This window comes from Pholcus phalangioides, unplaced genomic scaffold, assembly GCF_987345545.1.
Source record: "Pholcus phalangioides strain wild (caught in Gottingen) unplaced genomic scaffold, Ppha-v1.0 ptg000022l_1, whole genome shotgun sequence".
Classification (NCBI taxonomy): domain Eukaryota; kingdom Metazoa; phylum Arthropoda; class Arachnida; order Araneae; family Pholcidae; genus Pholcus; species Pholcus phalangioides.
This window is the reverse complement of record NW_028301615.1, coordinates 25424013-25440681: the sequence shown is the minus strand read 5'-3', so window position 1 is coordinate 25440681 and position 16669 is coordinate 25424013. Positions and strand designations below refer to the sequence as shown.

The following is a 16669-nucleotide window of genomic DNA, read 5'->3' as shown; positions in this document are numbered from 1 at the left end:
TTATAATTTTTTCTAATTTTTTTTTTACATTGTTCTGAAATTGAAAATTTTCGCGGTTTCTGTCCTCGGTGGTCAAAGCCGGCCGTGTCGAAGTTGTGTTTACGTCTGTGCACTGATTGTTGCAGAAAACAATTGCCCCAAATAAAATGATACTTGGAACCGCGTTCGTAACGTTGAAATCATCTTCTAAATCGGAATTCATCGCGCTTCGATTTGAGCCGTGATTTCTAAGTATTCGGATCGGTATCCGCGAATCCTTTCATGAAGTATAAGAAATCAGCGACTGCTTGTGATTTTGTTTATTATCTGATGTCTATTCAAAATATTGTCGATCAAAACGATGAGCGGTCGTCGGAAATGACTCCGGACGCCAGCGGCGTCTACCTCTTGGACTCGACGGAGAACCTGTCGTCGTTGAAGGAGAGCGAGTATCAGGCGATGGACCTGTGGCTCAACGACGATGACGTCCTGTGTTCGCCGCTCGCGTTCCGCAGGATAAGCTCCAGGGAGTTCGGCCCGTCGTGCAATTCCAAGAAGACTCCGAAATTCGTCGAGAAGTACCTCATCGGCGAACTGTTGGGAGAAGGGTCCTACGGCAAAGTCAAGGAAGCTCTCGACACGGTCAGCCTCTGTCGCAGGGCTGTCAAAATATTGAAGAAGAGGAGGCTGAGGAAAATCCCTAACGGGGAAAAGAACGTTCAAAGGTTTTTTTTTTTTTTTGCTGATTTTGTTCCGTTATTTACTATTCTTGTACATTATACTGAACAACTGAACTTCTTTTTTTTTTTCAAACCGAGCACAACTCAGGTTTATCGCCATAGGCAATTTACTACCTAGTGAGTTGTGCCGGAAGTGTAAGTGTGTGTACCTAACTGTCTGAGTGAGTATCTAATGTTCTGTATGATTTTTCAGTGCTGCCATCTATATCTCAGAACTGAAGTGAGTGATGTGTAGTGATTGTACTGTTTGTAGGACTGTTGCTCTCTGTGGCGAGACTTTTTAACGGGGAGATCGGCTCGCATTTGCGACTCAAAGTTGGGAACCACAGAAAGCCAACTTCAGCCGACCACCACTGTGGCAATGGTGGGGCTCGAACCCGCGTCCCCGCAATGCGAGTCTGTCATTATGACCACTCGACCACCACAGCAGCGAACAACTGTACAGGATGTTTGTAAACAGTTTAGAAAAAAATTAGAGGAATTTGTACGTCAATGGTACTCAGAAACATATTTAAAAGGGTTGGCTTAGCAGGCTGTAGGCCAAGGGGATTAAAATTTGAGGAATGAATAGCCAAGAAAACTAGTAGAATGTGAGAAGAGCCACAAAATTTCTATAGGTCACAGGTGGTAAAACTATAAATCCACGTGTGCCTAGAGAGTGAGGGACTAGGTTAGTAAGTGACTAATAAAGTGTGTATGTGAATGACAAGAAGAGTGATATCTCTCTAGAGCCCTAAAGCAGAGCATGCCGAAAACTGTGATGTATATCGCAGGAAAATCGTGGTACAAACTTTGAGAAAAGAACTCTTCTGTGCATAAAAGACTGTTAGTGAATTTTCACTGTGCAGTGAAAATTCCATAATAAAAATGTGCTGCGTCCAGTAAAGTCAGTTTTAGTCAGCTGAGGGCTCGTTACAGAACAGTGCAAAACATAGATTCGTTAAAAATAATTTGTTTGTTATGCAAAATATAGACCCGCTTTAGCGCTAGCTCTATAGTGATTGCAAGCATATAAGCATTCAAGTGTGTCCAAGCATATGAGCAATGAAAATGACTTAGTGTGAGAGACCAGACTAGTGAGTGACTTAGGCCGTGCACATAGTGCAGGGACCATGAGGTACGGGAGCGCATAATAGCGACTAGTGACAAAAACAAAATTGCTGTTGTCACTAGTCACTATTATGCACTCCAGTACCTCTTGGTCTGTATTGTTTTGTTCTATGCCTCACATACGCAAGATGTGAGGCCAAAGAGGGAAAGAGACCACTCAACCAATCTGCTGATTTTCGCTACCTGCTGATTGGCCCGCTTCTCCTATTTTTTTCCCTCTTCTGCAGAGGAATCATCACACCCTTACATTTCAGAACTACTCCAGTCATTTTCTCCATCCTCCTGCTCTCTTCCTCCACCCCATGCATTTTTCTTACTAGTCTTGTGACTTCTACCTCTTGGCTTCACTATGAATGTAGCCTTAGAGTACAACCAAATCAGTGAGCAAAAAAAAAGTTTGATCTGAAGAGTGTGTGAGCATGGGAGAGACCAAAAGAGTGTGTGAGCATGGGAGAGACCAAAAGAGTGACCTAGATAGTGTGTGTATGCAATGGAGTGACCTATAGAGCGAGGAACCAGGTCAGTGAATGACCAAAATAAAATAGTGATGAAAAAATGACCAAGGAATTGTTCAAGCATGAAAGTGACCAAAGAGAGTCACTATGAGTGACAAAGAGGCGTGCTATGCTGGCTATAGTCTAGGGCAACAAATTTGAAGACAATTGTGAGTGATAAATAAAATCTGACTAGAATTGGGGAACAGCAGGAACATTTTTGTAGCCCAAAGGCATAGGCGGAGATAGACTTGGAAGTTGGGGGGGGGGGCGGTGATGATGATGTCAATTCATCTATACATATATGCATTAGATCAGTCGACTTCACCTTTGATGCTAGGGGGGTAATGCGCCCCTGTATCTCCGCCCATGCTCAAAGACACCAAAACCATAAATCTGCCTCTAGTGTACATGTGTATTCTCTTTGTATAAGTGTCTCAACTTGAAATTGAATTCAAAATCTCAGCGAAAATATATAGCCTACAGTGAACCCCAATTTAGCGAATCAGATAAAGCCAACAGTTTTATTTTTTAAATCAAAGAATTTGCCATGTCTGAGTTCATTATTGTTCAGTCCGAGTTTTTTCTATAGCAGATATCACTGTCTAGTTGAGCAGTTAAACTTGAATAAATTTATTATAATTTTTATTTTTCATTTCATTTTAATGTTTTGTTGTTCCAGGGAAATTCAGCTGCTTAGAAGACTCAATCACAAGAATGTTATAAAACTAATCGAAGTCTTACAGAATGAGGAGAAGCAAAAATTATATCTCGTGCTGGAATATTGCGTCACTGTCTTACAAGAAATATTGGATTCGGTTCCTTGTAACAAGCTGCCTGTTTGGCAAGCCCATGGGTAAAGTCATCTTTAGTAATTTTTTTCATTCGTTGTAAAAAACAATTGTTTAGCGATATTTCACTGTTTTTTCAAAATAACAATATAGTAATCCCAGATTCAAATGTGGTGACCATGTATCCTGTTTGTGTGAAAATTGGGACAGCTCTGTTTTTTTACTCAATACTGGTCGCAAAATATATGATAATGCAATTACATACCACCAACTCATTTTCAATTAACTTATCATACCCATAAAATATAGATTTTTTTTTTCCAAGCTAAGATCATGTGACTTTCTTTTTTCCAAGTTCATCTTTTGTAAAAAATTATAATTGAACCGTTAAATGTTGTTACAATACTTTTCAATATATTTGCATTAGCAGGGTGGCCCTTAGCTGTAAGCAATCTTCTGAACATTAAAATTTTGTTGCTTCCGTCCCCTTATCCTGTTGTAATCAAAAAAAAAAAAAAAATCTGTGCACAATTTTAGTTCAATAGGAGAACTACTGGGTGTCCCCCAAATGCCTTGAAGTCAGAACATAGTAAGCAATGCCAATTCCAATGTCTCTCAAAGTATGTGTTGTTTCTCCTAGGGGTGTCGCCAACTTTTGTCAGGCTTCATGGTGAGCAGGCGATATTGATTTGTGTGCCTATTTATATGCTTTGAGGAACCACTTCAAAAAAGTTTTTTTTTTTTTTTGAGAATCACTGCCTTTTATGCAATGTTTAATTCTGTTCAAAAGCAGTACAGTAGAATCTCAACCTCAACTATCTGGCTTAGTCTCTTGGCACCATGATGCCAAACTTCGCTAAGTTTTCAAAGAAACAGTCATTTTCTGGATATTATGCTGAGGTGAACTCGGAAAGGAAAGCCATCTTGTCTCCGTCGGAACAAGATGACTTTTCTTTCCGAGTTCACCTCGGCATAATATCCAGAAAATAACTGTTTCCTTGATATCTTGGGCTGAGAAAAAAAGCCATCTATTTCTCTTTGTTAAGTTTGTTGCCCAATTTGGTGATATTTACAGAGGAAGGTGTTAATTTTCTTTTTTACATAAGATTATACAGGCTATTTACAGGCAAAAAATATAAGATAAATAAGAACTATTTACATAATTTTTGTAACAATATTTACACAATTGAATAATCGACGTTGAATATACCCAAAATTTCAAAACGAACACGGCTATACATCTATATTCACTGCTATATTCAAAATGAACATTTTGAATTTGACTCTTGTCTACAACAACGAGTAACTCCCGCTATAAGGAGTTTTTCAATATTTTCTTTCCTATTTATTTCTGCTACTGATGAAGGAACTTCATATAGTTCCGAAACGTGTATAGCCGTGTTCGTTTTGGAATTTTGGGTATATCCAACGTTGATTATTCAATTGTATTATCAAACGCAAAAGGTATATAATTCATTTCTAACCATATTTATAATTTATATTCTTGGACTTCCTTTTCCTGTAATAAATTTTTAAAATATATAGTACTGTACATAACAAACATTTACATTATGTATAAAGTACTGACCTGTACCAAGAGGTCACAAAATATGAATGGGAGCTGTTTCTGGTATTAAAATAGTGTTTTTGATGGTATGGTGGTGGTAGGAAGTGAACATTTACAGAACTCTGGCCTATCCGGCCCGCCCTTCCATCACATTAGTTCGGATTCTACTTTATGATAGTCTCTATGACGACCATTTTCTTAGATAAATTTATTAGGACACATCCAGGCAACCCCAACAATTGTTTAAAATCATTCTGCATTAAGTTTCCTGAAAGTTAGTTAGAAAAATACCTGAAATAACGTGGAAAATCATTTTATCACTTATAATGCACACAACTTCTATAAAAGAAACACATTTTTATCTGCAGCAATAATTATTATAGAATCAAAACATAATGTGAATGAATGAGTATTATTTTTTTCCTGAAAGAGGATTTAGGTTGGGATTAGCAGTTGGGTATTTTTTTGGTCTCTGGCAGCAATCTCTAACACAAATTGTTTCTCAATTTCATCTTTTGTGAGAAAGTTATTGGAATCCTGAATGAGTTTGGCACATCTTTCTGCAATGTCGTTCACTACAACTGTTTTCTCAAGTTTTTAAAATCCTCCTTTGTAGCCAAGATCATCTTTCCATGTTGAAGGGTCTTTGTTGTGGAAATCAGTGCTGAGAGAGAGCACAAAAAGGCCTACTTACGAAGGACAAATACTCAATGTGTTTGTAAAGGAAGAAAAATAATTTTGGTGCAGAATGTACCTCTTCAGTTGATTTTTTTTCTTCTCTGCCTTTGTCTGCTCCTAGCTTAATTTCAGCCATATTTGTCTCAAGCATTGTTGAAACATTGTCATCAAAGAATGATATATCAACAGTTTTGGGTACTAAGTACCAGAGATGATTGGACCATTTTTTTTTTTTTTTTTTTTGCAACAGCCTTAGGCTTACCAAAATGGCCTACCAAAAAATTTTCATGATCATTGTTTCATTTCTTTGTAAAGTGATAAGTATATACCTAGAATTCATATATTACTTTTAGGTATTTCTGTCAGTTATTGGATGGCCTGGAGTACCTTCATAGTCAAGGGATTATCCATAAAGACATCAAACCTGGAAACTTGCTCATCACTAATTGCGGCACTTTGAAGATCTCTGATTTTGGTGTTGCCGAGGTATTGTAAAATTATCATCTCTCTATTATTTTAATTTGATTTTAAAACTTTAGGTCAGGTATTTAAAGTATTGAAAATTAAGAAATTTGTTTCGTAGCTGTCAAGCCTCCCAGTCCATCTCCTGGACTACCCAAAAATTATTCTACCTCCTGAATTCTAACCGTAATTACAAGAAATTCTTATTTTTGGCAAGAAAAATTAATCCCTGATAAATTACCCGGAAAAAGTCTTTTGCTTGAGTTTTTCTACTCAAAATAAAGTAACCAAATGACATACTTAAAGTAAATTTGCATAGACTCACAAAGGAACGATTCATTGTGGGGGAGCAAGAGACAAAATTTACCAAACAGCCAGCATTATTTCAGCATTCCTACAGTCGAAACAGCGAGATGATTCATATCCAGGATGACCATACATCTCGTTTAGTCTGCCTATCCTATTTTTTTGTTTACATGATTTTTATTTGTGTGCAGTTATTACAGATAATGCCCTGTTTTAGAATTCTCATTCTCAAAACTTGGCAGCTATGGTATATGGCCATCCAAACTCATAAAATCCTTGAGCGGTATAAATTAAGAGCTACCTCATGACGTTGCAATGGATACAGAAAATGATATTAATAATGAAATAAAATAAACAAGCATATTAAGCCTGAGTGAACTGAAATGTTTGAGATCGGAAGATGAAAACTCCAACGAAATTCACTCAAAATAAAAATGAAAAATACTGTACAGCCATTTTGAAGCTGATGTAACCCTTTTTTCACTGAATGTTTGATTGAATTTTTTCAATGCCCTTTTTCTCATTGAAAAGGGGTTACATTAGCCTTGAAACGATTGTAGGGTGTTTTTCATATGTTCAGTTAATTTTTACTGGAGTTTCCATCTTCTATTTGCATAAAAGTTATTTTTCTTTTTATGATCAAGATAAGTTGCTACTTCATCAACAAGAGCTCCTAACTCTTCTTGCAACTTTGATGTTGTTCTATACAAATGTCTGATTTCAACCACACAAAGAAATACCTATTTTTTTTTTTTTTTTTTTTTTTGACGTTGAAACAAACTGTACACATTCGCAAAGATTGATAGACACATTCATGATCAATAGATACTTCATGAAGAAATAATTCAGTTTGACAACACAATGTTTTTTCTAAGCTGTTCAGCCAATCTAAAATTGGAAAATACAGAAAATAAATTATTCATTTATGATTATCACTATTCACTGAAAATTCGTACTTCAGCTGCATGCAAAATTTCTGGTTCTGTTGTAAATTTTTGACTGTCATCTAACAGCTCAGAGGAATTGTCCATTTGCCATAAGGACACCAATGCCAAATGTTTGTTGTGTCTTCAAATTATTCATTTCTTTAAACTGGGAAATGTGTACTTTTTTCAGGCAATTGACTATCTTGCTTTGGATGACACATGCCATACTAGTCAAGGTTCTCCAGCATTTCAACCACCAGAGATTGCGAATGGTGCTGAAAGTTTCTCTGGCTTCAAGGTTGATATTTGGTCATCTGGAGTGACTTTGTGAGTAACATTTATATTTGAGATAACATTTTACATAACTTGCTTAATGTCCAGTATCAATTAAAAACTTTCATATTTTACTCATTTACTCATGATATGGTCAAAAAAATTTGGATGACGCTAACAGAAAGAAAAAAATTGTAAAAATTAAATTTTATTTTTATTTTTTAATGACTCAGGAATTGAGAAATACATTGTTGTTTCCATACAGCAAAGTCACCTTGTTTAATATCAAAATTTGTTATTACAGATTTGTGATACAGGTATTTGCAGTAAAATGATTGCTAAATGTTCAGAACCATAATTAAAATACAATTAATTAGTTTATGTTTGAATGTTATACAATAATGTTTTCACAGCCAATTAATTGAAGATGGCATTTTTTGATTCAAAAATAAAAAGAGCTGCATCTAAATAAGCACTGCAAACATTGAAATTATGTTTTAGAAAAAATAAGCCTCGTGGCAGATGGGCTAAAATTTTTTCATAATATAGGGCAATCCAGTATGTCTGGCAAACTTAAATAAGGGCAATGATAAAAATCACTGCAAGCATAAGATTTGTGGTCTTGGGCTAGGCATGCTTTAGGCATGGGCTAGTAAAAAATTAGCCACAGATGATAGACTCCACTGTATTTTCTTCCAGAAGTGTTTTGAATCTAGTTTAGCAGCATTGAAACTTATCACTACATTTATGATATGTGGTTTCTACAAAATTCAGTTGGGAGGTGGTGGTAGAAGATTGGATAGTGTACAAATTCCCATTTTCATTGCTGATGGTTGAAATTCCAGATACATGATATGATCAGTACCTGATCTAATTTATCTCCCTTTATATTAAACCTGTGTTTTCAGTCTTGAAAAAAAAAATTCATTTCACGTATTCATCGTAGGTATAACATAACTAGTGGGAAGTATCCGTTCGAAGGTGATAGTATTTATATACTTTATGAAAATATTGGGAAATGTGACGTCAAGATTCCAGATGAACTTGAAGAACCTCTTCAAGATTTATTAGAAGGTAAGTCAGAGTTTGTAATTTAAAAAATTATAAACATAGGTTCACCAGACTTTCTTAATCATTGATTATTCATGTTAAATGTATGATGCAAAAAAAGTATAATAATGATAATCTTTTTGTGGATTTTTAAGCCCAGATAGCTTGACAAATAAAAAAGAATACTAGGCTCCAGTTAAATTTTCCAGGAGTCAAACGTATAAATTTTTTCTGGAACAACAGCCAAAGTAATTTTTTAGGCTTTTCTGGGACTTTGTAACCTCCCACCCCCCCCATGTTGGTGGAAGTTATACAAATTCCGAAATTTTTGTATTGCTGTCAGACATCACACATGAAAAAATTCATGCACCCTAGCCAATATTTTAGTTGCCATGGTGATCTGTACCTGAGATTTGTCAAGCCCTGTCAGAACCCCATTCTAGATAATCATGTTTGGATGATTTTGCTTTTTTGTGTGAGGATGCTCGTATGTATTCCTTGCTTTCAATATCCCTCTTCCAGGTATGCTGCAAAAAGATCCAAATCAGAGGCTTGCTTTGCATCAGATTAGGAGTCATAGGTGAGTTTTTTATACATGTATACAAGGCTTACTATATTTTCCTACACATAATTAATTTTCCTGGAGTCAAAGTAGCTATTTATTAAAACTATTTTTTTTTTGTATCGAATCTGCATGTACTGATCATTCCAATTGATTAGTAAAAATATATTAATAAATCGGGATGAGGATTTTTTTTTATGTGGAAGTAGCTCAACCCTATACTTTTCTACCCCTTCCCATGTATCTAAATTTCTACAGGATGATTCAGAACTCATGGCAAAGCAAGAGTGAAATCAAGAGAATTATCACGAGTTACAAAACACATCTGAACAAGCAATTTTCATCATGCATTGCATGCTCATAATGTAAGCTGTGGACTGCTAGACATTGCTGTGATTGAAAGAATAAAGCCCTGGTTTTGTCACTTATCATTTCCATCATGGATTGCAGAAGGGATGGCTGGTTTCATGAGCCAGCAAAAAGCAGACACACATTTCATATATGGTGTTGCTAATGGGAGATGCTTTGAAAGCCCAAAAGACTGCACTAGGAGTGTTTCCTGACAAGATGTGTGCCACATCAAAAATTTTTGAATGATTTCATCAGTGTCTGTGCAAAACAGACTTTTTGTGGTATCCTGGCATGCTTTCCTTCATGGCATTGATAAAATTTATCCTATTTCATACAAACACTGGTACAATCCCTTGAATATTTTTCAATCTGCATGCATCTTGTCGGAAAAACACTCCTGATACAGTCTTTGAGCTTCCGGAGAATTCTTGCAAGGCAGTGCCATTGCAATTTACATTTTCCATCCCTTCTGCAATCTGTAATATAAATGATGATAAGTGGCAAAAAAAACCAACATTTTACACCTTCAATAACAGCATTGGTTAATAGTTCACTTGTTTTATGGCCATGCATTTTGCGACAAAAATTGCTTGTTTAGATGTGTTCTGTGGCTCTTCAAAGTTCTGCCCATGATTTCATGAATCACCCTGCCATGAATCACCCTGGGAAGAGAGCTCGTATAAAATTATCAAAACCCATATATGTTTCTAGTATCACAACTATTTTTGACTTACAAATATTTCACTAATAAAACATGATCTTTTTAGGTGGCTAAAGAGAAGGCCTCCAAGATTGGGTAAACCTGTTCCTATTCCTCAGAAGAAGAACCAAGATGTTTATAGAAGTATGACTGTGATACCTTACCTGGAGACACTCCATCTTGGTGGTGACAGCAAATCTAAGGATGGTGCGAAAGGGAATGACGATGAAGAAGATGATGATGACGATGACGAGTACTTCTATCAAGTCAATCCATGTGGTTAGTCAATATTTTAACGTCAGTTTAGAAGTATAGTGTCTTCCTTTCTTTCTTTTTTACTTGTAGAAAATTGTTAGAGATGGTCAGATTAATCGATCAATTGTCAATTGAAGTTAAAAATTTTAGTTGAGTTAATCCACTTGTTCAATCTGATTAAATTTTGAATAGAATTTTCATTAAAAGTTTGTAAATTAACTTTATTTCACAAAACCAATCTAATGTCTTAAATTATATTTCCTAATACTTTAGATAAGAGACCATAGTTAATTGTTAAATTTTTGAATCAATAATTTTATCAAATTTTTCAGCATTGGGAAATATGAGTAAAACTGGTGAGGATTTCAATGCTAAATTGAGTTTGATGGGGGTTTTAAAGGAAAAAACCAAAATTTTCTTTACTGTCAACATCAGTTTTAACATTTGGGAAGCACATCCTCTAATCCCCCCACCACCCAGCACCATTTGGGAGCGAAATCCTCCCCTTAAATATTTCCTACTGTTTCTGGGGGAAACACACAACATTATGAAAATCAAAAGTAGTTTCAAACTCAATGATTAACAATAAAATAACTGATTTTCTGAAAAAAAACCAAAAAAAACCGCAAGACCCAAGTAAAGATATTCCAGGATATGACAAGCATGTTTAGCATATTTAATTGTTTCATGCAGGCAGCCAGAATTTCTTGATCTATTCCTATCTAAGATTCGCAGTTCATGTCTAGAAAATAGTGCATGAAGTGAATAAAATATATTTTATAGCATCGACTAATATTATACCATGTTTGTTATTGCTAAAAAATATTTCATTAATCAATTGAAATTCTTAATTTCATTTTCTTCCCATCCCTAAAAATTATATGCCAATTTATCAATATGCTCTGTAGTTATTTATGCTAATCATATAGGCTTATATCCAAACAGAGTTAGTTAATAGACAGAACCGCGGAGGACCCTAAACCAGCGGTTCTCAACTGATGCTCCATGTGCACTTCCCAGGGGCTCCATGGCCACTGGAAGATAATAAAATAAATCAATAAATTTGATAAACAAACAAACAAAAAGAAGCCTAAAGGGTACCGCCATATAAATAATATACTAAAAAGGGCTCCTCGAGTTGGAGAAGGTTGAGAACTGCTGCCCTAAACTGATGCAATTAGCAATTTACTATATTGCCTAAAATGAAGCACAATTGTATTAGAAAATTCTAATTAGTGGGATTTATAGCAAACCTCCGTTTTCCTTCCTTATTTATTCTCAGAAAGAAACTTCGTAGTTGTCTTATTGTTGTGGTTACAAAAGTCATTTTTTATTTATTTATTTTTTTAGTCATGAAGCTTCCGGTGGAAGATATCAGAGAATCCAATGTCAAAGAAGACAAACGCTCAGATTACAAAAAGAAGAAACAAAAGCTCTCAAGCTGCATGAATATCAATGTTATGAGCTTATGCAGGCAATCTTGACGACGAAAAGTTTTCAATTTTCCAACAAGATACTTCTCTTGTTATTGCACGTGCATTTCTCGATACTCGCTTTTACCTTTTTGTTTTTTACACCTGTGGATTTTATCTTTGCTTCCTATATTCCGAATTCTCTGAAGAAAATTTTTAACCTAATCTCAGATTGCAATAACTTTCATTGTTTCTGTTACATTTTAATGTGTGTTGTTTATTCTTATTTAATTTATTTACTAACGATTTTGATCTGACAACCAAGTGTATGCTTTAGTTAAAAAGGAATGACTCCTTTTGCAAGTATCCCAATCAAAAAATGAATTAGCAATCGACCGTCATGACAAAAGGGTTAGTAGATGAATGTTAAATCTTAGTATTTTTGCAGACTTTAGTGGTTTGTGATTTGCGAGGAGTTTATTTTTTAAATTGAATTATGCGTAAACTTTTTCGTACAAGGAACCTCACTATTTGAGAGAAAATAGTGAAGTCGTTTAATTTATTTATGAACTTGGTTCTTAGAAGGATTCTGTGAAACACTCATGCAGAGTTTTGTTTTTTCCTTGTTTAGTGATTTTTTTTATATGGAAGACATTTCACTGTGGGAACAGTCTGTGTTATTCCTTGGCTCTGTGAATAGGTGAGATATCTTTGAACAAAGAGAAGAATAATGTCTTGATCAATGCGTTGTTCCATGCATTGTGCTGGTACAAAGAAAGAAAAGTAAAATGTAGAAAATGTATCACATTGATACAACAATATGTATGATTATTTAATCAATTCAGCCCTATTGTGCCAGAAGTACAAAATTGAACGTGCATTATAAATATGTACAATGCGGATCAAATTTGCAGTTTTGGACTTGTGCTCATTGTGGTAAAAGGTGAGAAAAAGATACAAAACAACCAAACGTTTTAAAAACAGCCTGTACGTAATGAAATTTCAATCGAAATTTTCTCTTTTCGAGGTATTGTAGCTATAGTCATTTTATATCACGTAGAGAACTTTTTACAACACTGATAATCAGATTCGTTACTAGTTAGACAAAAAGTAATTTTTTTGTACTAATAGGTTGCCATAGTCATTAGGATGAATTGAAAAAAAAAAACAAAATTGCAGTCTAATAGCTGTTTATTGACTGTTCTTGCCAATGAGAAATGCTCGAAATTTCATCAAAATCTTAGTATCTTCCTTTTCTTAATTGCAATCAAACATCCACAAATTTTTATGAATATAAATTTGTGACCACAACAGGCAAAGGGCCCAAGTTGGCTGATAGAAATATTGATATGCCCACAGACAACTATGAATGCCAATTATAATCACAGTAAACCAGAATAGAAAGTGGTAGAATCTTCTAAAACAGGATATATACAGTGACCTGTGTATAATAATACTGTCTATAATGATAAACCTGCCCATAACAATATTTTCTTTGGTCCTGGCGACATTCCTATTTTATAGGAAATAGCGCAAAAGCTCAAACTGTCTACAGCAATAACCTGTCTATAAAAATATGTTTTCTAGGCCCCTAGAATATTGTTATAGACAGGTTTTACTATACTTGAAAGTTTACAAAAAATGAAGCAAAATTGGGAGTATCAAATTGTAGGATGAAAATGTGAACCAAAATGCTGACAAAAATACTCAGAATTTTTGTTTTGGTTCTTCTGCCTTCATCCTTGCAGTTTGAATTTAACATAATTTCCAGCATATAATCCACAGATGCAAATTTCGCTACTTAGAGAAAGAAATGTTGTCATATATCTTTATATAATCCAAAAATTTCATTCATCATTAATGAAATGCTAATGTGAAAAGTGCTTTTTGTTGTATAATAGATAATAGCTAGTAATTTTATCATATCCCTAAGTCTTCCTCTTTGAGCACAGTATTTTGATGTGTGAAGTAATATTTCATTTCGATGAAGAGACTCCACAGTCTTTTTAATGATGTTTTGCCTAAAACGTCAATGCTCAGTCTATTCAAATGGATTTTATTGTGGTGTGAATTTGTATAATACACTTGTCTGTGCACATTCTTTGCAAATACTCTTATTAGTGAGGACTGATAGGTTTGTGTATTTGTATCCTTCATTTGAGGAGTTTGCTAAGGCAGATTCGGAAAATATTTGCCATCAGGAAGAGATTATACACTCAAGAGCAATTGAATTGGAAGATTCGATCCCACAAAATCGAATCCCATCCAACATGGGATTAGATTTCATAGGACAATGGCTTCTGTGCCCTATAGTTAGGAGATTATTCTGGATGGTGTGGGCTACTTACACATTTTATTGCATCAGCTTTAAATTTTTGAGTGATTTTGTGCCTGTTAATCCACTGTCGTCATTTGAGCTAGTCCCCACTCATCCACGTGACGTTGTCCATTTGGTCCTCTCAGAGATTTTTTTACCGGAATCGAGATGTACTGTTGACAGAACCTTGGCACTTTGGCATGTGAAAATCAGTGTCTGCGCGACTTCTGAGATGAAGTGGCAAATACATCTGGCCTCCAATAACTTCCATTTTGACCCTTCTTCTTGCTCATAATGTGTTCTATTATGGCTTTCCCCCCATGAGCAGCAGCTTTTTTTCCGCTGCACACGTCATGTCTATGTCAGTCACAGGCCACCTATAACCCCCAAAGCAGAATTTTTTTTTCATTATTCTGCAATGAACTCTCATCTGACTGAAAATGTTCTGTGGTAAAAAAATTCCCATAATAGTGTTCTCTATGCAGAAGAGTTTTTTTTTTAATTCTTTAAGGAGGCAAGATGGCACTAAAATCTTCTCCTTAAAATCTTATTTCAACTTTGACAAGCCCAGATATTTTGTAAAGATTTTGCAGTGAAACACTTTTTCGTGTACAACTTAGTTTGCACCTGCTGGAAATCTGAAGAAAGCCTTCTTCATAAAAAAAAACATATCTGCCAAGTCTTTCGAATTTCTACTCCATCTCCTGGACTCCCGAAGAATTCTTATATCTCCTGAATTCCAACCATGATTATAAAAAAATTCCTACTTTTGGGGAAAAATTATTTTCAAAGAATTTTATTTGGAAAAAAGGCTGCTGCTTTCGTTTTCATCCTGGAAATGACATCACAAGTATGATGTTAATTGTAGCCATTGTGTCAAATCACAAAAAAATATTCGATTTTTGAGGGAAAGGGTCAAATTTTGCTGAACAAAAAGCTTCAATTTAGCCTTTTGACATCCAAAATTAGTGAGATGACTTGTGTTTGCTTTTACCATGTGTCCTGTTGCATCTGTATGTCCCATTTTTGGCTTGATGCCAATTTTTTGTTGGCAAGATTTGATTTGAGAGTAGTAATGACAAGTATGTAATTTCATTACTGCTATTCTACAATTCCCACTGGTTGACAATAATTGGTGGCTTAGCGCTAATCGGCAATGGCTTGCATGATGTCAAGTTTTTGAGAAGGGGAAAAATCCCTGCAATTTTCCTTTTACAGTCAAATCCTGTTTTAACTAATACCGTTATAGCGAAAATCTCATTTTAACAAACACTTTTCTAATCCCCCAAATAAGTTTACATAGGAACAATGCTAGGTAACCTGGAATTCCTTTATAACGAAATTTCGTTTTAATGAAGTGATTCTTCCGGTCTCTTGGCATTCGTTATAATGGGATTCGACTGTATTAATGAAAAATCCCTATATTGTTTTTCAAAAAACCCTTTTATATTATGTTTTGTATGGAATTTGGATCTGCTTGAAAACCTCCCTGATTATCATTTTTCAAAGTTGGCTAGCTGTGAAAAAAAGATATGATCTTTCGAAAGGGGGCTTGGTGATTTCTGCTGTGCCACTTAAAAGGTTAAAATTCTTACCAAGATTGTTCTGCAGCATCACTGATTGTTCTGTGGCATACTTCATATTTTTTGACATATTCTGCATTGAGGCCCACAGTACTTCTTTTGCATATCGCCAACTGTCTCTAATTCAATTTCTTTTGAGTGCATTACGTGAATGGTATTAATGTATATCAGCCAAGGCTGTGGACAAATCAAATGGTGTATGAAAATATTGATTGTATCGTATAAAAATAATATGTGTCTATGCATATGTATTCCATAAATATGAATTCAAACTATTCACAGAAACATATCTTTCAATTTATAAGAGAGCAATCATATTAATGCATGTGGTGTATTTATTATATTGGTTTGTCATCTTTAAAATTATTACTCATTCATTTTGCTGCACCACAGTAATTCTGCTATACAGTGGATTAGATGGGATCAGCAGTTTACAGCCAGTTCTGTATGTCTGGAACAGTCTTCCAAATTTATTTATCCCCCTGCTGAAACAACCCATAGAAACCCGTATTGTGTCTGTAGCTTCTTCTGCCCACACCTGTGGTTTGTTCTTGCCTCTCTCTTCCATAAAACACAATATTGCCATACATATGCCATATTGCCATATGGAAATACTTATTACATAGGCGAATTTCAGTGAACTGAGATTTCGAACCAAAAGTTGGTATGTTGATTAAAGTGGAATTTAATGGAAAATTAAGGCTTCAGGAAAGAATCTCAAAAATTTTGTACAGCATTTTAGAATTGGAGTAATATAAGGGCATCTTAGTTTGTGGTACATGATGCGGTGAATGTTTTGTGTATTTGGATTAATCGCAATGGACTACTATGCCTTTGGGTACAGCTGCGATATCTTCAACTATGTGTGTTAATTTATTATTTTGTGCATTGTAATTTTATGTACATCTGCATTTAGGACTCTAACATCTTTATTTTTAGAAATTATTTTGCACAGGGAAAGTTATGGCAGAGAAATCTTCCAGCTGTGGCATAACTTGTTTGATCTTGTGGATTATGCATCAGATGAGAAAGTTCATAAGCTCACACCATGATCATTTTTCACTGCCAAAACCTCTCAAAGCCAATCCTGCCGATTGAGAAAAAACCCAATTC

The 16669-nt window shown here is 35.1% G+C and overlaps 1 protein-coding gene across 1 annotated transcript; it reads left to right on the top strand.

Annotated features, from left to right (window-relative positions):
• Nucleotides 1-64: 64 nt before the first annotated feature.
• On the top strand, nucleotides 65-12813 carry LOC149070068 (serine/threonine-protein kinase STK11-like). The gene is made up of 8 exons (XM_089249476.1): nucleotides 65-704; nucleotides 3006-3179; nucleotides 5713-5845; nucleotides 7244-7380; nucleotides 8273-8400; nucleotides 8899-8956; nucleotides 10057-10268; nucleotides 11595-12813. The coding sequence occupies exons 1-8, from the start codon at nucleotides 262-264 to the stop codon at nucleotides 11726-11728; spliced, it is 1419 nt and encodes a 472-aa protein (XP_089105602.1). The 5' UTR covers nucleotides 65-261; the 3' UTR covers nucleotides 11729-12813.
• The last annotated feature ends 3856 nt before the right edge of the window (nucleotides 12814-16669 follow it).